General features: G+C 50.4%; 2 protein-coding genes across 2 annotated transcripts in view; both read right to left on the reverse strand.

The window, feature by feature from the left end:
• LOC119955277 (F-actin-monooxygenase MICAL2-like) overlaps positions 1-23,485 on the reverse strand; it is a 201,203-nt gene that overhangs the window by 168,931 nt on the left and 8,787 nt on the right. The window lies entirely within an intron of this gene.
• The window catches only part of LOC119954782 (cytidine and dCMP deaminase domain-containing protein 1-like), a 196,371-nt gene continuing 183,787 nt past the window's right edge, over positions 10,902-23,485 (reverse strand). The window contains exon 12 of the mRNA XM_038780322.1: positions 10,902-11,138. Coding sequence (XP_038636250.1) covers positions 10,902-11,138 — 237 coding nt within the window. The remainder of the gene's footprint in view (positions 11,139-23,485) is intronic.

The following is a 23,485-nucleotide window of genomic DNA, read 5'->3' on the forward strand; positions in this document are numbered from 1 at the left end:
CACCATCCCCTCACCACCCCCTCACCATCCCCTCACCACCCCCTCACCCCCTCACTACCCCCTCACCACCCCCTCACTACCCCCTCACCACTCCCTCACCACCCCCTCACCCCCTCACCACCCCCTCACCACCTCCTCCCCACCCCCTCACCCCCTCACCACTCCCTCACCATCCCCTCATCACCCCCTCACCACATCCTCACCACCCCCTCACCACCCCCTCATCACCTACCACCCCACTACGTGATGCAATCATACGTCATGTCTTGTGGCTTGCAGGCTCACCTAGCAATGAGGCAGGTCATTCTGGTGTCCCCCACTCCCAGGGGGGTGATTTACTGTGTGTGTGTTACTGTGTGTGAGTTAGTGTGTGTGTGTAAGTTAATGTGTATGTATTACTGTGTTACTGTGTGTATGAGTTAGTGTGTGTGTGTTACTGTGTGTGTGAGTGGCTTTGTATTTATGAAAGTTACTTTGTGTCTGTTACTGTGTGTGTGTTACTGAGTTTGTGAGTTACTGTATGTGTGTGTTACTGAGTTTGTGAGTTACTGTGTGTGTGTGTTACTGAGTTTGTGAGTTACTGTGTGTGTGTGTTACTGAGTTTGTGAGTTACTGTGTGTGTGTGAGTTACTGTGTGAGAGTTGTTTTGTGTGTGCGAGTTACTGTGTGTGTGAGTTGTTTTGTGTGTGTGTGTGTGAGTTACTGTTTGTGAGTTGTTTTGTGTGTGTGTGAGTTACTATGTGTGTGAGTTACTGCGTTACTGTGTGTGTGTTACTGTGTTTGTGAGTTTGTGTGTGTCTAAGGAGGGAGTGATGGGCAAGCTAATGGGGCTAAAGGTAGACAAGTCTCCTGGTGCTAATGGAATGCATCCCAGAGTGCTAAAAGAGATGGCTTGGGAAATGCACTAGTGATAATTTACCAAAATTCACTAGTCTCTGTGGTGGATTGAAAATTAGAAAACGTGACACCATTGTTTAAAAATGGAGGTAGGCGGAGAGCAGGAAATTATAGGCCAGTGAGCTTAACTTCGGTAGTAGGGAAGATGCTGAAATCTATCATCAAGGAAGAAATAGCGAGGCATCTGGATGGAAATTTTCCCATTGGGCAGACGCAGCATGGGTTCATAAAGGGCAGGCCGTGCCTAACTAATTTAGTGGAATTTTTTGAGGACAAAGCGGAAGAGGAGCCGGAAATTTAAAAGTGGGAGAGGAGCCGAAGATTTAAAAGCGGGAGAGAAGCCGGAGATTTAAAAGCGGGAGAGGAGCCGGAGAGTTAAAAGCGCGGGGGAAGAGCCACCTCCTCTAACCTGAGGGGTTGAGTGAATATCAGATAAGCTCTTTCTTTCATTTGCTTGTTTTTCCGCAAGTTATCTAGAGGGGATGGCAGGGAAGGCAGTGCAATGCTCCTCCTACAGGATGTTTGAGGTGAGGGTGTGGTAGTCGGTATGAGGTATTACGGTACCCTGGATAATGCTGTAAGACCATTGGTGTGGGAGGTGCCTGAGACTGCTATATCATTGGTGAAGCCTGCCTACTGGTCCCGCCCAGTAAGGCGGAGTATAAGAGTCTGTGTCCCCAGCTGCTGCATTCTGTACCTGCGCTACTGGGGGAAACATCTAGTCCAATAAAGCCTTCTATTGTCGGCCAATCTCGCTTCTTCAGTCATTGATGGAGCATCAATTTATTGGACTAGGTTTTAAAGAATGGAGCTGCGAATCAAGCCGGAGTGTCTGCAATTCAGCCCCCACGCGGCAAACTCAGCGGCGACCTTTAAACACTGGCTGGCGTTCTTCAACGGGTACCTCAGGACGGCCACAACTACACCCACGGAGGACCAGAAGATGCAAGTTCTCCACTCGAGGGTGAGCCCAGAGATCTACACCCTCATCGAGGATGCGGACAATTTCGAGGCCGCGATGGCCCTGTTGAAAGGACACTACGTTCACCCAGTAAACCAGGTCTACACCTGGCATCTGCCAGCGACGAGGCGACAAATCCCCGGGGAATCGCTGGAAGAATTCTACCGTGCGCTCCTGGTGTTAGGTAGGAACTGTGACTGCCCAAAAGTTTCAGCCAGCGACCTCACAGAACTTTTGATCCGCGACGCATTCGTTGCAGGTATGCTGTCCCCAAATCCATCAGCGGCTGCTGGAAAAAGAGACACTAGGCCTCAGGAGGCACAGGCCCTTGCTAGCTCCATGGATGTGGCCTCCCAAAACGCCCGCGTCTACAATGGGCAGCGTGGAACCTCCCCGCGGCCGACTCCGATGCATCCCCCATCCCCCGCAAGCTTGTGCTGCACGACTACCAGGCAACCCCGGGGGGGCCCCGCTGCTACTTTTGTGGGCAAGCCAAGCACCCCCGGCGGCTCTGCCCGGCCCGCTCCTCCACCTGCAAAGGGTACGGCAAAAAGGCCATTTTGTGGCGGTATGCCAGGCCCGGGTGGTCGCCGCGGTCTCCGGGGGTGAACCGGGACCGCCACCCCAACCTTCTCCACGTGCCACATGCGGCCAGCGGACGCCACCATCTTCCTTTCCCAGAGCCACGTGCGGGCACCGGGCACCGCCATCTTGCTCCCCAGGGACCACATACGATGAATGGGCGCCGCCATCTTGCACACCTCCAGCCATGTGCGACCAGTAGGTGCTGCCATCTTGGCTGTGATGTGTTGGGTACTCTGGATCTGTGGAGACTGCGTTTACCTTAGCAGGAACATGGCTACCAACACTTGAAATGGTATAACACTATTTTATTAAGATAGGAACTGTTGAACATACTTGCACTGTGGGTCGACGCTATGTTAGATTAAACTGAAGACCTATGCCTATCCTGACCAGTCTAGACTGTTAGCACATGGTGAAGATCTGTGCTACAAGCTGTGAGCTCTGTCCTTCTCAGAGGCTGCATCCCGAATAAGCGGGAAAACTTATGTCCTCTGGCTTTATAGTGACCATGCTCTAACTGGTGATTGGCTGCTGTGTATAGTGTGACAGGCTGGAGTCTCAGGACCCCGATTCGGATGTCCACAAGTCGCCCGAAGAAAACTTCCAGTTTTTGCCATGACTTGCTTCGGTGACCCTGGACCAGTCTCGGCCCCGAACGCTCTTGACCACGCCGACGCCCGTGCTCATCAATGGGCATAAATCAACCTGCCTGATTGACTCCGGGAGCACAGAGAGCTTCATACACCCCAACACGGTAAGGTTCTGTTCTCTTCCCATCCACCCAATTAATCAACGAATCTCCCTGGCCTCCGGGTCTCACTCTGTAGAGATCAAAGGGTTCTGCGTAGCGAACCTCATGGTCCAGGGAAGGGAATTAAAACATTTCCGCCTCTTTGTCCTCCCTCATCTCTGCACTGCCACGCACCTCGGGTTAGATTTCCACTGTAACCTCCAAAGTTTAACTTTAAATTCGGCGGCCCTATACCCTCCCTCATTGTTTGCAGCCTCGCGACCCTCAAGGTCGAGCCATTTCCCTTTTTGCGAACCTCACCCTGAATTGCAAACCTGTCGCCACCAGGAGCAGACGGTACAGTGCCCAGGACCAGACCTTCATTAGGTCAGAAGTCTAGCGGTTACTGAAGGAAGGCATTATCGAGGCTAGCAACAGCCCCTGGAGAGCTCAACCCTACCTGTTAGGGAGGGTTTCAACTAATGTGGCAGGGGGATCGGAAGCAAATGAGGAGGTTAGGGGACTGTAAGCAGGTAGTAACTAAAGCCCGTAAGGAACTAGATCACAAAGTTGGGCAGCACGGTAGCATGGTGGTTGGCATAAATGCTTCACAGCTCCAGGGTCCCAGGTTCGATTCTCGGCTGGGTCACTGTCTGTGCAGAGTCTGCACGTCCTCCCCGTGTGTGTGTGGGTTTCCTCCGGGTGCTCCGGTTTCCTCCCACAGTCCAAAGATGTGCGGGTTAGGTGGATTGGCCATGCTAAATTGCCCGTAGTGTCCTAATAGTAAGGTTAAGGGGGGGCGTTGTTGGGTTACGGGTATAGGGTGGATACGTGGGTTAGAGTAGGGTGATCATTGCTCGGCACAACATCGAGGGCCGAAGGGCCTGTTCTGTGCTGTACTGTTCTATGTTCTATGAAGTTAGCGTGACTCCGGTTTCCTCCCACAGTCCAAAGATGTGCAGGTTGGGTGGATTGGCCATGAAAAATGGTCCAAAATTCTTTGATTAACCTAGGACAAAAGTTCGGCGCAACATCGTGGGCCGAAGGGCCTGTTCTGTACTGTATTTCTCTATCTATCTATGTGACCAAGGGGAAGAGTATGCAGGGAGCAGATGATGAACGCAAAGGGACAGGTGGTCTGAGGTGCATTTGTTTTAATGCAAGAAGTGTAGTAGGTAAGGCAGATGAACCAAGGGCTTGGATTAGTACCTGGGAATATGATGTTATTGCTATTACTGAGACTTGGTTGAGGGAAGGGCATGATTGGCAACTAAATATCCCAGGATATTGATGCTTCAGGCAGGATAGAGAGGGAGGTAAAAGGGGTGGAGGAGTTGGATTACTGGTCAGAGAGGATATCACAGCTGTGCTGAAGGAGGGCACTATTGAGGACTCGAGCAGTGAGACGATATGGGCAGAGCTCAGAAATAGGAAGGGTGCGGTAACAATGTTGGTGCTGTACTACAGACCTCCCAACAGCGAGCGTGACATAGAGGTACAAATATGTAAACAGATTATGGAAAGATGTAGGAGCAACAGGGTGGTGGTGATAGGAGATTTTAATTTTCCCATCATTGACTGGGATACACTTAGTGTCAGAGGTCTAGATGGAGCAGAATTTGTAAGGAGCATCCAGGAGGGTTTTCTAGAGCAGTATGTAAATCGTCCAACTCGGGAAGGGGCCATACTGGACCTGGTATTGGGGAATGATCCCGGCCAGGTGGTTGAAGTTTCAGTCGGGGATTACTTTGGGAATAGTGATCACAATTCCGTAAGTTTTAGAATACTCATGGACAAAGACGATAGTGGTCCTAAAGGAAGAGTGCTAAATTGGGGGAAGGCCAACTATACCAAAATTCGGCAGGAGCTGGGGAATGTGGATTGGGAGCAGCTGTTCGAAGGTAAATCCACATTTGATATGTGGGAGGCTTTTAAAGAGAAGTTGATTAGAGTGCAGGACAGACATGTCCCTGTGAAAATGAGGGATGGAAATGGCAAGATTAGGGAACCATGGATGACAGGTGAAAGTGTGAGACTAGCTAAGAGGAAAAAGGAAGCATACATAAGGTCTAGGCGACTGAAGACAGACGAAGCTTTGGAAGAATATCGGGAATGTAGGACCAATCTGAAACGAGGAATCAAGAGGGCTAAAAGGGGTCATGAAATATCTTTGGCAAACAGGGTTAAGGAAAATCCCAAAGCCTTTTATTCATCATATATAAGGAGCAAGAGGGTAACTAGAGAAAGGGTTGGCCAACTCGAGGACAAAGGAGGGAAGTTATGCGTGGAGTCAGAGAAAATGGGTGAGATTCTTAACGAGTACTTTGCATCGGTATTCACCGAGGAGAGGGACTTGGATGTTGAGGTTAGGGATAGATGTTTGATTACTCTAGGTCAAGTCGGCATCAGGAGGGAGGATGTGTTGGGTATTCTAAAAGACATCAAGGTGGACAGGTCCCCAGGTCTGGATGGGATCTATCCCAGGTTTCTGAGGGAAGTGTGAGAGGAAATAGCTGGGGCCTTAACAGATATCTTTGCAGCATCCTTGAACATGGGTGAGGTCCCGGAGGACTGGAGAATTGCTAATGTTGTCCCCTTGTTTAAGAAGGGTAGCAGGGATAATCCAGGGAATTGTAGACCGGTGAGCCTGACGTCAGTGGTAGGGAAGCTGCTGGAGAAGATACTGAGGGATAGGATCTATTCCCATTTGGAAGAAAATGGGCTCATCAGTGATAGGCAACATGGCTTTGTGCAGGGAAGGTCATGTCTCACCAACTTAATAGAATTCTTTGAGGAAGTGCCAAAGTTGATTGATGAGGGAAGGGCTGTAGATGTCATATACATGGACTTCAGTAAGGCATTTGATAAGGTTTCCCATGGTCAGCTGATGGAGAAAGTGAAGTCTCATGGGGTCCAGGGTGTACTAGCTAAATGTATAAAGAACTGGCTGGGCAGCAGGAGACAGAGAGTAGTGGTGGAAGGGAGTTTGTCAAAATGGAGAACTGTGACCAGTGGTGTTCCACAGGGATCCGTGCTGGGACCACTGTTGTTTGTGATATACATAAATGACCTGGAGGAAGGTATAGGTGGTCTGATTAGCAAGTTTACAGATGATACTAAGATTGGTGGAGTAGCAGATAGTGAAGGGGACTGTCGGAGAATACAGCAAAATATAGATAGATTGGAGAGTTGGGCAGAGAAATGGCAGATGGAGTTCAATCCGGGCAAATGTGAGGTGATGCATTTTGGAAGATCCAATTCAAGAGCGGACTATATGGTCAATGGAAGAGTCCTGGGGAAAATTGATGTACAGAGACATCTGGGTGTTCAGGTCCATTGTACCCTGAAGGTGGCTGCGCAGGTTGATAGAGTGGTCAAGAAGGCATACGGCATACTTGCTTTCATCGGAAGGGGTATTGAGTACAAGAGTTGGCAGGTCATGTTACAGTTGTTTAGGACTTTGGTTCGGCCACATTTGGAATAGTGCGTGCAGTTCTGGTTGCCACATTAGCAGAAGGATGTGGATGCTTTGGAGAGGGTGCAGAGGAGGTTCACCAGGATGTTGCCTGGTATGGAGGGCGCTAGCTATGAAGAGAGGTTGAGTAGATTAGGATTATTTTTATTAAAAAGACGGAGGTTAAGGGGGGACCTCATTGAGGACTTTAAACTAGAGATTGGGGGGGAAGGGAAAGTCAGGGAACCAAGAGGTGAAGGAATCAGTGGGAAGCGTAGCTGCTTAGGATTACAAAAAATCACGAAAAGACAGAGCTCAGGAGAGGTTACGATAGTCCCCATCTCACAAAATATGACACAGTGTATGGAAAGGCTCAGTAAACCAAGGTCCACCACACTAAGAAAACAAAAAGGGACAGTCAATAGGGAATTAAAGGTGCTATATTTAAATGCCCGCAGTGTACGGAACAAGGTAGATGAGCTTGTGGCCCAGATTGTGACTGGCAGGTATGATGTGGTAGGCATCACAGAGACGTGGTTGCAGGGGGTTCAGGACTGGCAGTTAAACATCCAGGGATTTACAACCTATCGAAAAGACAGAGAGGTGGGTAGAGGGGGCGGGGTTGCCTTGTTAATTAGAAATGAAATTAAATCAATAGCACTAAATGACATCGGGTCAGACGATGTGGAGTCTGTGTGGGTAGAGTTGAGGAACCACAAAGGCAAAAAAACCATAATGGGAGTTATGTACAGGCCTCCTGACAGTGGTCAGGACCAGGGGCACAAAATGCACCACGAAATAGAAAGGGCATGTCAGAAAGGCAAGGTCACAGTGATCATGGGGGACTTCAATATGCAGGTGGACTGGGTAAATAATGTTGCCAGTGGACCCAAAGAAAGGGAATTCATTGAATGTTTACAGGATGGCTTTTTGGAACAGCTTGTGATGGAGCCCACGAGGGAACAGGCTATTCTGGACTTAGTGTTGTGTAATGAGCCAGAATTGATAAAAGATCTTAAAGTCAGGGAACACTTAGGAAGCAGTGATCATAATATGGTAGAATTCAGTCTGCAATTTGAAAGAAGGAAGGTAGAATCAGATGTAAAGGTTTTACAGTTAAATAAAGGTAATTACAGGAGCATGAGGGAGGAACTGACAAAAATCGACTGGAAGCAGAGCCTAGTGAGAAAGACAGTAGAACAGCAATGGCAGGAGTTTCTGGGAGTAATTGAGGACACAGTGCAGAGGTTCATCCCAAAGAAAAGAAAGGTTATCAGAGGGAGGATTAGGCAGCCATGGCTGACAAAGGAAGTCAGGGAATGCATCAAGGCAAAAGAGAGAGCCTATAATGTGGCAAAGAGTAGTGGGAAATCAGAAGATTGGGAAGGCTACAAAAACAAACAGAGGATAACAAAGAGAGAAATAAGGAAGGAGAGGATCAAATATGAAGGTAGGCTAGCCAGTAACATTAGGAATGATAGTAAAAGTTTCTTTAAATACATTAAAAACAAATGGGAGGCAAAAGTAGACATTGGGCCGCTCCAAAATGACGCTAGTAATCTAGTGATGGGAGACAAGGAAATAGCTGAGGAACTTAATAAGTACTTTGCGTCAGTCTTCACAGTAGAAGACATGAGTAACAGCCCAACAATTCAGGAAAGTCAGGGGGCAGAGTTGAATATGGTTGCCATCACAAAGGAGAAGGTGCTAGAGAAACTAAAAGGTCTGAAAATTGATAAATCTCCGGGCCCAGATGGGCTACATCCTAGAGTTCTAAAGGAGATAGCTGAAGAAATAGTGGAGGCGTTAGTTATGATCTTTCAAAAGTCACTGGAATCAGGGAAAGTCCCAGAGGATTGGAAAATCGCTGTTGTAACCCCCCTGTTCAAGAAGGGAACAAGAATAAAGATGGAAAATTATAGGCCAATTAGCCTAACCTCGGTTGTTGGCAAAATTCTAGAATCCATCGTTAAGGATGAGATTTCTAAATTCTTGGAAGTGCAGGGTCGGATTAGGACAAGTCAGCATGGATTTAGTAAGGGGAGGTCGTGCCTGACAAACCTGTTAGAGTTCTTTGAAGAGATAACAAATAGGTTAGACCAAGGAGAGCCAATGGATGTTATCTATCTTGACTTCCAAAAGGCCTTTGACAAGGTGCCTCACGGGAGACTGCTGAGTAAAATAAGGGCCCATGGTATTCGAGGCAAGGTACTAACATGGATTGACGATTGGCTGTCAGACAGAAGGCAGAGAGTTGGGATAAAAGGTTCTTTTTCGGAATGGCAACCGGTGACAAGTGGTGTCCCGCAGGGTTCAGTGTTGGGGCCACAGCTGTTCTCTTTATATATTAACGATCTAGATGACGGGACTGGGGGCATTCTGGCCAAGTTTGCCGATGATACAAAGATAGGTGGAGGGGCAGGTAGTATTGAGGAGGTGGGGAGGCTGCAGAAAGATTTAGACAGTTTAGGAGAATGGTCCAAGAAGTGGCTGATGAAATTCAACGTGGGCAAGTGCGAGGTCTTGCACTTTGGAAAAAAGAATAGAGGCATGGACTATTTTCTAAACGGTGACAAAATTCATAATGCTAAAGTGCAAAGGGACTTGGGAGTCCTAGTCCAGGATTCTCTAAAGGTAAACTTGCAGGTTGAGTCCGTAATTAAGAAAGCAAATGTAATGTTGTCATTTATCTCAAGAGGCTTGGAATATAAAAGCAGGGATGTACTTCTGAGGCTTTATAAAGCACTAGTTAGGCCCCATTTAGAATACTGTGAGCAATTTTGGGCCCCACACCTCAGGAAGGACATACTGGCACTGGAGCGGGTCCAGCGGAGATTCACACGGATGATCCCAGGAATGGTAGGCCTAACATACGATGAACGTCTGAGGATCGTGGGATTATATTCATTGGAGTTTAGGAGGTTGAGGGGAGATCTAATAGAAACTTACAAGATAATGAATGGCTTGGATAGGATGGACGTAGGGAAGTTGTTTCCATTAGCAGGGGAGACTAGGACGCGGGGGCACAGCCTTAGAATAAAAGGGAGTCACTTTAGAACTGAGATGAGGAGAAATTTCTTCAGCCAGAGAGTGGTAGGTCTGTGGAATTCATTGCCACAGAGGGTGGTGGAGGCCGGGACGTTGAGTGTCTTTAAGACAGAAACTGATAAATTCTTGATTTCTCGAGGAATTAAGGGCTATGGGGAGAGAGCGGGTAAATGGAGTTGAAATCAACCATGATTGAATGGTGGAGTGGACTCGATGGGCCGAATGGCCTTACTTCCGCTCCTATGTCTTATGGTCATATGGTCTTAGGTCTACAAAATCATGAGAGGTATGGACAGGGTGTATAGCAAGAATCTTTTTCCCAGAGTGGGGGACTCAATTACGAGGGGTCTCTGAATGTCCACTCTATCCCCTTCATCATCTTATAACCCTCTATTCAGTCGCATCTCATCCTCCACCGCTCCAAAGAGAAAGCCCTAGCTCCCTCAACCTTTCCTCAAAAGACCTATTCTGCAAACCAGGCAGCATCCTGGTAAACCTCCTTTGCACCCTTTTCAATGCTTCCACATCCTTCCTATAATGAGGTGACCAGAACTGCACACTATACTCCAAATGTGGTCTCACCAGGGTCATGTACAGTTGCAGCATAACCCCGCGGCTCTTAAACTCAAGCCCCCTGTTAATCAACGCTAACACACTATAAGCCTTCTTCACGGCTCTATCCACTTGAGTGGCAACCTTCAGAGATCTGTGGACATGATCCCCAAGATCTCTCTGTTCCTCCACATTCCTCAGAACCCTGCCATTTGTACCCCCTCTGGCAGGAGTCAGTCAGCTGAACCCTGGGATGAGGAATATTGAGAAGACTGGATTTATATTCCCTGTGTTTCGAAGACTGACCAGTTGCGGGCGGCACAGTGGTTAGCATTGCTGCCCAACAGTGCATACTGTGTGTATGGAGTCTGCATGTTCTCCCCGTGTCTGCGTGGGTTTCCTCCGGGTGCTCCGGTTTCCTCCCACAGTCCAAAGATGTGCAGGTTAGGTGGATTGGCCATGATAAATTGCCTCTTAGTGTCCAAAGATGTGCAGGTTTGGTGGGGTTATGGGGGTAGGGTGGAGTGAATGTGGGAGTGGACATGGGTAGGGTGCTCTTTAAGAGGGTCGGTGCAGACTCGATGGGCTGAATGGACTCCCTCTGCACTGTAGGGATTCTGTGGATGTGATGAAAACTAAGGCTCGCAGTCTCAGGATTGAGATGTGGAGTTTTTTCACTCAAACGGTTGTGAATCTTTGGCATTCTGCAGCACAGAGCCATGGATGTTCAGCTTATGTGGGTATTCCAGATACAGGTCGGGGGTACGAAGGGGCTTGGGAAATGTGGAAAGTTGGAGTTGATCTAGATCAGCCATATTGAATGGTGGACAGGCTCGAATGGCTGAACAGCTCTCCTGCTCCTGTTTATGTTCCAATGGTCTGTTTCTGTGTTGTTCCATGAAGGTTGTTGTCTGAATTTATCCAGTGCCTAATAAGAACATAAGAACATAAGAACTAGGAGCAGGAGTAGGCCATCTGGCCCCTCGAGCCTGCTCCGCCATTCAATGAGATCATGGCTGATCTTTTGTGGACTCAGCTCCACTTTCCGGCCTGAACACCATAACCCTTAATCCCTTTATTCTTCAAAAAACTATCTATCTTTACCTTAAAAACATGTAATGAAGGAGCCTCAACTGCTTCACTGGGCAAGGAATTCCATAGATTCACAACCCTTTGGGTGAAGAAGTTCCTCCTAAACTCAGTCCTAAATCTACTTCCCCTTATTTTGAGGCTATGTCCCCTAGTTCTGCTTTCACCCGCCAGTGGAAACAACTAGCATCTATCCTATCTATTCCCTTCATAATTTTAAATGTTTCTATAAGATCACCCCTCATCCTTCTAAATTCCAATGAGTACAGTCCCAGTCTACTCAACCTCTCTTCATAATCCAACTAATGGTTACTAAGGGTTCCATTCGGTGTCACAAATGGGGTCTTGGTCTTCCAACGGAAGATGGACCGAATGGTTGACCAAAACGGTTTACGGGCGACCTTCTCGTATCTTGATAACGTCACCATTAGCGGCCATGACCAGCAGGACCATGACATCAACCTCCAAAAATTCCTCCGTACCGCAAAACTCCTTAACCTCACATATAATAAGGGTAAGTGCGTGTTTCGCACCGACCGTCTAGCCATCCTCGTAGTGCGTAACGGACTGATAGGCCCTGATCCCGAACGCATGCGCCCCCTGATGGAACTCCCTCTCTCCAACTCCCTCAAATCCCTTAAACGTTGTCTGGGCTTCTTCTCTTATTACGCCCAGTGGGTCCCGAACTACGCTGACAAGGCCCGCCCTCTCATCCAATCCAACACTTTTCCACTGTCGATGGAGGCCCGCCAGGCCTTTAGCCGCATCAAAGCGGATATCGCGAAGGTCACGATGCACGCTATCGACGAGGCCCTCCCATTCCAGGTCGAGAGCGACGCGTCTGATGTAGCTCTGGCGGCCACCCTCAACCAAGCGGGTAGACCCGTGGCCTTCTTCTCCAGAACCCTCCAGGCTTCCGAACTCCGCCATTCCTCGGTGGAAAAGGAGGCACAGGCCATAGTAGAAGCTGTGCGATACTGGAGGCACTATCTGGCCGGCAGGAGGTTCACCCTCCTCACAGACCAGCGGTCAGTGGCCTTCATGTTTGACAATGCACAGAGGGGCAAGATCAAGAACGACAAGATTTTGCGATGGCGGATCAAGTTGTCCACGTAAAACTATGATATTTTGTATCGTCCTGGGAAGCTCAATGAGCCTCCTGATGCCCTGTCCCGTGGTACCTGCGCCAGCGCACAGATTGTCCGCCTCCGCACCCTCCACGCGGATCTCTGTCATCCAGGGGTAGCCCGCTTCTATCACTTTATCAAGACCCGCAACCTGCCCTACTCCATTGAGGAGGTCAGGACCGTGACCAGGGATTGCCACATTTGCGCAGAGTGCAAACCGCACTTCTACCGCCCCGAGCAAGCGCATCTGGTAAAGGCGTCCCGCCCTTTTGAACGTCTTAGTATGGACTTCAAGGGTCCCTCCCCTCCAACAACCGCAACACCTACTTCTTAAGTGTGAGTGACGCGTACTCCCGCTTCCCTTTCGCCATCCCCTGCCCCGACATGACCACGACAACCGTCATCAAGGCCATCCTCTCCATTTTCTCCCTGTTCGGCTACCCCGCATACATCCACAGCGACCAGGAGTCCTCCTTTATGAGCGACGAACTGCGTCAATTCCTGCTCAGCAGGGGCATCGCCTCTAGCAGGACGACCAGTTATAACCCTCGGGTAACGGGCAGGTCGAGCAGGAGAATGGCACAGTCTGGAAGACCGTCCTACTGGCCCTACGGTCCAGAGATCTCCCTAACTCCCACTGGCAAGAGGTCATCCCCGACGCCTTCAATCCGGTCTCTCCTCTGCACTGCCACAAACCAAACACCTCATGAACGTCTTCTTGTTTTCCCCAGGAAGTCGTCCTCCGGATCCCCACTCCCGTCCTGGCTGGCCACACCTGGGCCCACCCTGCTCCGGAAGCACGTGCGGGTGCATAAGTCCGACCCGTTGGTGGAACGAGTCCAGTTACTCCACGCTAACCTGCAGTACGCGTACGTGGAGTATCCCGACAGTCGGCAGGACACGGTCTCCCTTCGAGACCTGGCACCTGCCGGCGTGCGGCCCCAACCCCCCCACATCAACACCCTCCGCCCAGTCCCGTCCCCCCCCCCCCCTGCATCCCCGCAACCCAGTGCACAGGAACCCCCTCCCCCGGCCAGAGCTTCGCTAGCACCGACCAGGGGTACGGACACAGGATCCCGACCGCCGCTCCCGGAGTCAAGGACGGCCACCGGCCCGACGTCACCGGCAGCGCTGCGACGGTCCAGCAGAACAGCGAGGGTGCTCAACAGACTGATCGCGTTGATCTGATATTCGACTGGATATGTCATTCAGAGTTCCAATGTACAAGTTGCACATTTTTTTTGTTTTTTTTCTATTTGTGTGCTGTTCATTGCCGTTGATTGTATCTGCACAGTCGTCGCGAGCCAGTGGGCAGCCACCATTTACCTCGGTACACCTCGTTCTCTCTAGTCATACCACCAGTCCAACAGCCCCCCCCCCCCGGCTTCTTTCTCCACAAGATGTGAATGTGGTGGTATGACTAGGAGGTTTAAGGTACCTATCTGCCATTGGTGCAGAGCACTCGCTGCCCATTGGCTCAGGTCGGTCATGTGCCTCTCTGCTGATTGGTTGAGGCTAGTCACGTGACTGCTCACCCATTGGCCGAGAGGCAAATACTCCTGCCTACGAGGCGGGGTATAAGAACCCGTAGGACCCGGCAGTTGGCCTTTCTCTGTAAGTCGAATGCCAGGCACACAACTAGTTGATTAAAGCCTAACGTTTGGATCTTCATCACGACTCGAGTCCAATTGATGGTACATCAATGTGTGTGTGTTACAGTGTGTATGTGTGAGTTACTGTGTGTGTGTGTGTTTGTGTGAGTTACTGTGTGTGTGAGTTGCGTTGTGTGTGTGAGTTACTGTGTGTTTGTGAGTTGTTTTGTGTGTGAGAGTTGCTGTGTGTGTGTGAGTTACTGTGTGTGTGTGAGTTACTGTGTGCATGAGTTACTGTGTGCATGAGTTACTGTGTGTGAGTTACCGTGTGCGTCAGTTACTGTGGTGTGAGTTAGTGTCAGTGTGTTACTGTGTGTGTGTTACTGTGTTACTTTGTGTGTGTTACTGTGTTTGTGAGTTAGTGTGTTTGTGAGTTAGTGCGTGTGAGTTAGTGTGTGTGAGTTACTGTGTGTGTGATTTACTGTATGTGAGTTACTGTGTGTGTTACTGTGTGTATGTGAGAGAGAGAGTTACTGTGTGAGTGTGTGCGTGAGAGAGAGAGTTAATATGTGTGTTACTATGTGTGTGTCTGTGAGTTTGATTGTGCATGTATGAGTTACTGTGTGTCTGTGAGTTGCTTTGTGTGTGTATGAGTTACTGTATGTGTTTCTGACTTACTGTGTGTTTGTGAGTTACTGTGTGTGTCTGTTACTGTGTGTATGAGATGTTGTGTGTGTGTGTGGCTGTGTGAGTTACTGTGGGTGTGTGTGAGTTGTGTTGTGTGTGTGTTACTGTGTGTGTGTGAGTTGCTTTGTGTGTGTGAGTTACTGTGTGTGTGTGAGTTACTGTGTGTGTGTTACTGTGTGTGTGAGTTACTGTGTGTGTGTTACTGTGTGTGTGTGTTAGTGTGTGTGAGTTGCTTTGTGTGTGTGTGTTACTGTGTGTGTGTGAGTTACTGTGTGTGTGTTACTGTGTGTGTGTGAGTTACTGTGTGTGTGTTACTGTGTGTGTGTGTGTTAGTGTGTGTGAGTTGCTTTGTGTGTGTGTGTTACTGTGTGTGTGTGAGTTACTGTGTGTGTGTTACTGTGTGTGTGTGAGTTACTGTGTGTGTGTTACTGTGTGTGTGTGTTAGTGTGTGTGAGTTGCTTTGTGTGTGTGTGTTAGTGTGTGTGAGTTGCTTTGTGTGTGTGTGTTACTGTGTGTGTGTGAGCTGTTTTGTGTGTGTTACTATGTGTGTGTGAGTTGCTTTGTGTGAGAATTACTGTGTGTGTGTAATTTGTTTTGTATGTGTGAAAGCTACCGTGTGTGTGTTATTGTGTGTGTGATAGTTACTGTGTGTGTTTTCTTTACTGTGTGTGAGTAACTTTGTGCGTGTGAGAGGTACTGTGAGTGTGAGTTACTGTGTGCGTGTGTTACTGTGTATATGAGGTATTGTGTGTGTGTGTTACTGTGTGTGTGTTACTGTCTGTGTGTGTTATTGTGCGCATGAGGTACTGTGTGTGAGTTACTGTGTGTCAGTGAGAGAGAGAGAGTTACTGTGTGTGAGGTACTGTGTGTGTGAGTTACTGTGTGTCAGTGAGAGAGAGTTACTGTGTGTGTATGTGTTACTGTGTGTGAGTTACTGAGTGTGTGCGAGTTACTGTGCGTGTGTTACTGGGTGTGTGAGAGTTGCACTGTGTGTGTGTGTGTGTTACTGTGTGTGAGAGTTGCTTTGTGTTTGCGTGAGTAACCGTTTTACTGAGTATGTGAGTTGCTTTGTCTGTGTGAGTTAGTGTGTGTGTTTGTTACTCTGTGTGTGCATGTGTGTGAGTTATTGTGTGTGTGTGAATTGTTTTGTGTGTTACTGTATGGATATGAGTCACTACGTGTGTTACTGTGTGTGAGAGAGTTGCTTTTTGTGCGTATGAGTAACTTTGTGTTTTACTGTGCGTGTCAGTTTACGTGTGGGTTTGAGAGCCTGTGTGTGTGTGTGAGTTACTGTGTGTGTTTGTGAGTTGCTTTATGTATGTGTGAGTTACTGCGTGTGTGTGTGAATGGCTGTGTGTTTGTGAGTTGCTTTATGTGTGTGTGAGTTACTGTGTGTGTGTGTGAATGACTGCGTGTGTTTGTGAGTTGCTTTATGTATGTGTGAGTTACTGCGCGTGTGTGTGTGAATGGCTGTGTGTGAATGTTTGTGTGTGTGTTTGTGAGTTGCTTTATGTGTGTGTGAGTTACTGTGTGTGTGTGTGAATGGCTGTGTGTGTGTGTTTGTGAATTGGTTTGTGTGTTTGTGAGTTGCTTTGTGTGTGTATGAGTTACTGCGTATGTGTGTGTGAATGGCTGTGTGTGTGTTTGTGGTGAGTTACTGCGCGTGTGTGTGTGTGTGAATGGCTGTGTGTGTGAGTTGCTTTATGTGTGTGTGAATGGCTGTGTGTGTTTGTGAGTTGCTTTATGTGTGTGTGAGTTACTGCGTGTGTGTATGTGTGTGTGTGTGAATGGCTGTGTGCGTGTGTGTGTGTGAATGGCTATGTGTGTGTTTGTGAATTGGTATGTGTATGCGCGAGTGTCTGTCTGTTTGTGTGTATGAGATGTTCCCGTATCAGCCTCCCCGAACAGGCGCAGGAATGTGGCGACTAGGGGCTTTTCACAGTAACTTCATTGAAGCCTACTCGTGACAATAAGCGATTTTCATTTCATTCATGTTGATTTGCCTGAGCCAGTATAACACTGAGGAATGCTTTGCAGAGCTGATGTGGGATTAGTGTGATGGTATCAGGGTCTGTACTTGTTGCAGTGCCAGCTGACCTGGTCACATTACTGCTCATGCCCTGCTCTGTGGAGTATTCGGCACGGCATTCACCGAATGCTTCCTTCAACGTGCAAACGTTGCACTGTAAATGTCTCTCTGGCAGCCCTGAGTCAGGGGGGAATCAATCTGAAGATAGATTGGGTTCAGAAGGAGCGGCCCGTGCTGATCTGCTGGAATCTGACGGACCTGATTGCGCGCTTTGATGAAGCAACGGATTTATCTCTGGAATTTCAAAATGCAGAAATTAATGTGAAATTTAATGGACTGATTCAGAATACAGGATTGAGATTAAAGGGATGTTGTTGATTCGGGTAAGTGATTGACTCAGGGCTAGGATGTAGGTAGCAATGACCAAATGTATCTCGAACTGGAAGAGGTTTACCCAATGGAGTCCCACAGGATTAGTGCTTTTGTTGAATTTGGAACTAATGATGATATTGAGCATTTGTCATGAGGACAGAGTGTAGAAATGGGCACACGCGGGCCACATGCAATTCAAACACAAATGTCAAAAGTGACCAGGATGGGAGGAACAACACGGAAAGGCAACATTTTCTAAGCGGTACGGTTCGGAGTTCAGGGAGCTGCAGCTTCATATTCACTAAATCCTCAAAACGTGATCTGGCCAATTGGGAAAGTGTGTGGAAGAATTGGCTTCAACCGAGGTGCTGGAGCCAGACAAATGGCTGATTAGTCCTCAGCTGGATTACAGAGAACATTTCAGGGGCCCACATGCTCGGAAGGATGTCAAGGCCAATGTGAGATGGTTAAAAAAAAAAGAGGTTTACCAAGGTAAGAGGTGGGTGATGTGTAGAAATTGCAGGGTGCACCGGGCCCACATGACTGGGATGAGGATGAGTAGGTTCTTTGGGGGTGAAGACAGGTGTGTCAGGTGCTCGGGGAGTCCAGCGAACCATGCCCATATGTTCTGGGCATGCCCAGCACTGGAGGAGTTCTGGAAGGGGGTGGCGAGGACGGTGTCGAGGGTGGTGGGATCCAGGGTCAAGCCAGGATGGGGACTCGCGATTTTTGGGGTTGGGGTGGAGCCGGGAGTGCAGGAGGCGAAAGAGGCCGGTGTGGTGGCCTTTGCGTCCCTAGTAGCCCGGTGAAGGATCTTGCTACAATGGAAGGATGCGAGGCCCCCAAGCGTGGAGACCTGGATCAATGACATGGCGGGTTTCATTAAGCTAGAGAAGGTCAAATTCGCCCTGAGAGGGTCGGTACAAGGGTTCTTTAGGCGGTGGCAGCCTTTCCTCGACTTTCTGGCTCAACGATAGGGTACGGGGACAGTAGCAGCAGCAACCCGGGGGGGGGGAAGGGGGAGGGAAAAGGTGGGGGGCGGACGATGACTATGTTTGTTTATTTAATTTAAATTTATTTTTAAGTTCTTTTGTTGTTCATTGGGGTTGGGGGGGGGGATGGGATACATGCATCGATACGGTCTGGGGGTGTTACAGTTATTATGGGTTATTTTGTTGCATTTCATTGTTTGTCGTTATGTTTTATATTTTCTGTAAAAAATTCCAATAAAAATTATATTTAAAAAAAAAGAAATTGCAGGGTGGGGATTCTCCCCTTACAACAGGGAAGGTTATGTGAAGAAGTATCAAGGTTCCAAATAATAAAAGGTTTATTGGAGTAAATAAGGAGAAACAGTTTCTCCTGGAAGCAAAGGTCACAGATTTAAAGTAACTGGCAAAAGAGCTTAAGGGCGAAAAGCTCGAGGTGCAGAATAAATTGGACAAAGAACCAGCATTGACACATGAGCTGAATAGTCTCTTCTGTGCTGTACCCTCCACCGTGACCTCGAGGAAAGCACTCACTTTGTCTTGCTCCTTGTGGGGCAATGAAAGATTGGGTTGAGATATGGGACACTTGGCATGGGCACCTTGTGGGCTGCACTGTGAGCCTCTGCAGTTGGCACATTCACATCAGTTGGTCACACAATGGAGTTGGCCATTCTTTATCCCACCGATTCACTCTTCTAACCTGGTCGTCAATTTCAAGCAGACCCCATTACGGATCGCCGCCCAGCATGTTTGATGTTTAAGAGAGCGAGGCGGCTCCATGGCCTCCGGAAGAACCAGATAACAGCTTATCCATTAGTGCCGGTGACGCTGGAGTATAAGAAGAGGAGGCCATTCAGCCCCTCAGGGCTGTGACAGGACTGTACTGCCACCCCATTAGATCACTGCTGATTTATGCCTTGTGCTCATCCTTAACACCCGTGTGCGGCAAAAATCTATTCATCTCAAATTTCACTCTTTCAGTTGACTCCCCCAGCCTGACAGGTTTTTGGTGGAGACATTTCCTGATGAAATGTTTCCTGATGTCAGCCAGGGAAGGTCTCACTCTAATTTACAGTTTCTGTCCTTGTCCTGGATTCCCCTCAACCAGAGGAAATGTTCATTCTCCATCAACCCATGATTTTAATCATCTTAAATATCTCAATTAGACCATCTTTTAATCTTCAAGAGAATACAAGGCTTAGTTAGACCAAGTTCAAAGATGTGCAGGTTAGGTGAGGCTACTGGGCTACTGGGCTAGGATGGTCGTGTAGGGTGCTCTTTCGAGGCTAGCCTGGATGGGCCAAAAGGCCTCCTTCTCTGCACTATAAACGCTATGATTATGCAACCTGTCCTCAAGATTTTAGCTTGGTTATCATTGTGGGGAATCTGTCCACAGTTAATAACCTCCCTGAACCACATTTTGTTTATTTGTTCAGCATTTATTGCCCATCCCCAATTGCCCTTGAGGGGCAGTTAAGAATAAACCAGGTGGGTTTTTAATGGCATGGTCATGATTTGACTTTTAAATCCAAATTTTTATTGAATTCAAGTTTCACCATCTGCAGTGGTGGGATTTGAACCTGCGTCCCCACAGCATTAACCTGGGTCTCTGGTTTACTAGTCCAGTGACAATACCACAACGCCACTGCCTCCCCCAGTGCCCTGAACTGAACTCAGGTGTAGTCCAACCCAAACTTTATATAACTGCAGCATAACTTACTGCTCTTCCCGTACCAGCCTCCCCGGACAGGCGCCGGAATGTGGCAACTAGGGGCTTTTCACAGTAACTTCACTGAAGCCTACTCGTGACAATAAGCAATATTCATTTTTCATTTCATTTCTTTGTGATCCAGCCACTTGAGATCATAGAATTTACATTGCAGAAGGAGGCCATTCAACCCATCGAGTCTGCACTGGTCCTTGGAAAGAGCACCGTACCTATGCCCCACGCCTCCCCCTATCCCCGTAATCCCAGCTAACCTTTCTGGACACTAAGGGCAATTTAGCATAGCCAATCTGCCTAACCTGCGCTTCTTTGGACTGTGGGAGGAAACCGGAGCACCCGGAGGAAACCCATGCAGACACGGGGAGGACGTGCAGACTCCGCACAGACAGTGACCCAGCCGGGAATCGAACCTGGGACCCGAGAGCTGTGAGGCAGCAGTGCTAACCACTGTGCCACTGTGCTGCCCATGCTGGAGGCTAACATTTAATTCGCTGTTTAAATTGTTTTTTGTAGATGGTGACCTTGATTTCTCGCTCGTTCCCAGATTCTCAATGTTGAGGAAATAAATCTGCCTTCAGTCCTGAGTGGATGACCCCTCGCTGTCCTGATTTCATCCCCATTGGCCACCGTTTGGCTTCCTCACTGATCCATCGATATTCCTTTGAAACTTTAGCTCACATTTATTTTCCGAGCCTCCCAAATTTAAAAGTGTTTCTATTCAACAGATTCTGAACATTTACACAATACAAAAACAACCCCAAACAAACAAACCCCCCTGGGCCTCCGCCGACGCCCCCCCCCCCCCACCCCCCCTCCCCTTCCCCTCAACCAAACCTCCCACATTAGTGCCATCAGTAAACCTAGATATTCATCTAACTCAATTCCAAACAGAGAGAGTCTCGAGTGGTAGGAACCTTTGAGCCACTGACAGGCTACGAATGATCCCTGTTCACTGCCCACAGTACATGGCACCATCTCGATTTACACACTGACTAACAGTATGGAGATAGGGCCAGCCTGTGCCATACAGGCCAGGCCTGAAATACAACATTTGTTGAAAGGAACAGACTGTTTTAGAGTTTCCGTTAGACAGCCGCAAAGAGAATTTCTCAAAGGGTATTGGGGTTTGGCAGATTAGAAGGGTCCAAACGTGCCCTGTCCTCCAGAATGTCCCCCTCACTGTCTCTCCTCCCCCTCACTGTCCCTCCCCTCACAGACCCCTCCCCCTCACAGACCCCTCCCCCTCACTGACCCCTCCCCCTCACTGTCCCCATCCCCTCAATGTCTCTCCTCCCCCTCACTGACCCCTCCCCCACTGTCTCTCCTTCCCCTCACTGACCCCTCCCCCTCACTGACCCCTCCCCCTCACTGTCTCTCCTTCCCCTCACTGACCCCTCCCCCTCACTGACCCCTCCCCCCACTGTCTCTCCTTCCCCTCACTGACCCCTCCCCCCTCACTGACCCCTCCCCCCCACTGACCCCTCCCCCTCACTGTCTCTCCTTCCCCTCACTGACCCCTCCCCCTCACTGACCCCTCCCCCCACTGTCTCTCCTTCCCCTCACTGACCCCTCCCCCTCACTGACCCCTCCCCCCACTGTCTCTCCTTCCCCTCACTGACCCCTCCCCCTCACTGACCCCTCCCCCTCACTGTCTCTCCTTCCCCTCACTGACCCCTCCCCCTCACTGACCCCTCCCCCCACTGTCTCTCCTTCCCCTCACTGACCCCTCCCCCCACTGTCCTCTCCTTCCCCTCACTGACCCCTCCCCCTCACTGACCCCTCCCCCTCACTGTCTCTCCTTCCCCTCACTGACCCCTCCCCCTCACTGACCCCTCCCCCCACTGTCTCTCCTTCCCCTCACTGACCCCTCCCCCTCACTGACCCCTCCCCCTCACTGTCTCTCCTTCCCCTCACTGACCCCTTCCCCTCACTGACCCCTCCTCCTCACTGACCCCTCCCCTCACTGTCTCTCCTCCCCCTCACTGACCCCTCCCCCTCACTCTCCCCATCCCCTCAATGTCTCTCCTTCCCCTCACTGACCCCTCCCCCTCACTGACCCCTCCCCCCACTGTCTCTCCTTCCCCTCACTGACCCCTCCCCCTCACTGTCTCTCCTTCCCCTCACTGACCCCTCCCCCTCACTGGCCCCTCCCCCTCACTCACCCCTCCCCTCACTGACCCCTCCCCCTCTCCCCCTCACTGTCCCCATCCCCTCAATGTCTCTCCTTCCCCTCACTGACCCCTCCCCCTCACTGGCCCCTTCCCCTCACTGTCCCCATCCCCTCAATGTCTCTCCTCCCCTCACTGACCCCTCCCCCCACTGTCTCTCCTTCCCCTCACTGACCCCTCCCCCTCACTGACCCCTCCTTCCCCTCACTGACCCCTCCCCCTCACTGACCCCTCCCCCCACTGTCTCTCCTTCCCCTCACTGGCCCCTCCCCCTCACTGACCCCTCCCCCTCACTGTCTCTCCTTCCCCTCACTGACCCCTTCCCCTCACTGACCCCTCCCCCTCACTGACCCCTCCCCCCACTGTCTCTCCTCCCCCTCACTGACCCCTCCCCCTCACTGTCCCATCCCCTCAATGTCTCTCCTTCCCCTCACTGACCCCTCCCCCCACTGTCTCTCCTTCCCCTCACTGACGCCTCCCCCTCACTGTCCACTCCCCCTCACTGGCCCCTCCCACTCACTGTCCCCTCCCCTCACTGGCCCCTCCCCCTCACTGGCCCCTCCCCCACACTGACACCTCCCCCTCACTGACCCCTCCCCCTCACTCTCCCCATCCCCTCAATGTCTCTCCTTCCCCTCACTGACCCCTCCCCCTCACTGACCCCTCCCCCCACTGTCTCTCCTTCCCCTCACTGACCCCTCCCCCTCACTGACCCCTCCCCCTCACTGTCTCTCCTTCCCCTCACTGACCCCTCCCCCTCACTGGCCCCTCCCCCTCACTGACCCCTCCCCTCACTGACCCCTCCCCCTCGCCCCCTCACTGTCCCCATCCCCTCAATGTCTCTCCTTCCCCTCACTGACCCCTCCCCCTCACTGGCCCCTTCCCCTCACTGTCCCCATCCCCTCAATGTCTCTCCTTCCCCTCACTGACCCCTCCCCCTCACTGACCCCCCCCAACTGTCTCTCCTTCCTCTCACTGACCCCTCGCCCTCACTGTCTCTCCTCCCCCTCACTGACCCCTCCCGCTCACTGACCCTCCCCCTCACTGACCCCTCCCCCTCACTGACCCCTCCCCCTCACTGTCTCTCCTTCCCCTCACTATGCCTCCCCCTCACTGTCCCCTCCCCCTCACTGACGCCTCCCCCTCACTGTCCTCTCCTTCCCCTCACTGACGCCTCCCCCTCACTGTCTCTCCTTCCCCTCACCGACCCCTCCCCTCACTGTCTCTCCTTCCCCAAACTGACCCCTCCCCCTCACTGACTCCTCCCCCTCACTGATCCCTCCCCCTCACTGACCCCTCCCCCTCTGACCCCCCCCTCACTGACCCCTCCCCTCACTGTCTCTCCTTCCCCTCACCAACCCCTACCCTCACTGTCTCTCCTTCCCCTCACTGACCCCTCCCCCTCACTGTCTCTCCTTCCCCTCATTGACCCCTCCCCTCACTGTCTCTCCTTCCCCTCACCAACCCCTACCCTCACTG

This window comes from Scyliorhinus canicula, chromosome 20 (genome assembly GCF_902713615.1).
Source record: "Scyliorhinus canicula chromosome 20, sScyCan1.1, whole genome shotgun sequence".
Taxonomy (NCBI): Eukaryota; Metazoa; Chordata; class Chondrichthyes; order Carcharhiniformes; family Scyliorhinidae; genus Scyliorhinus; species Scyliorhinus canicula.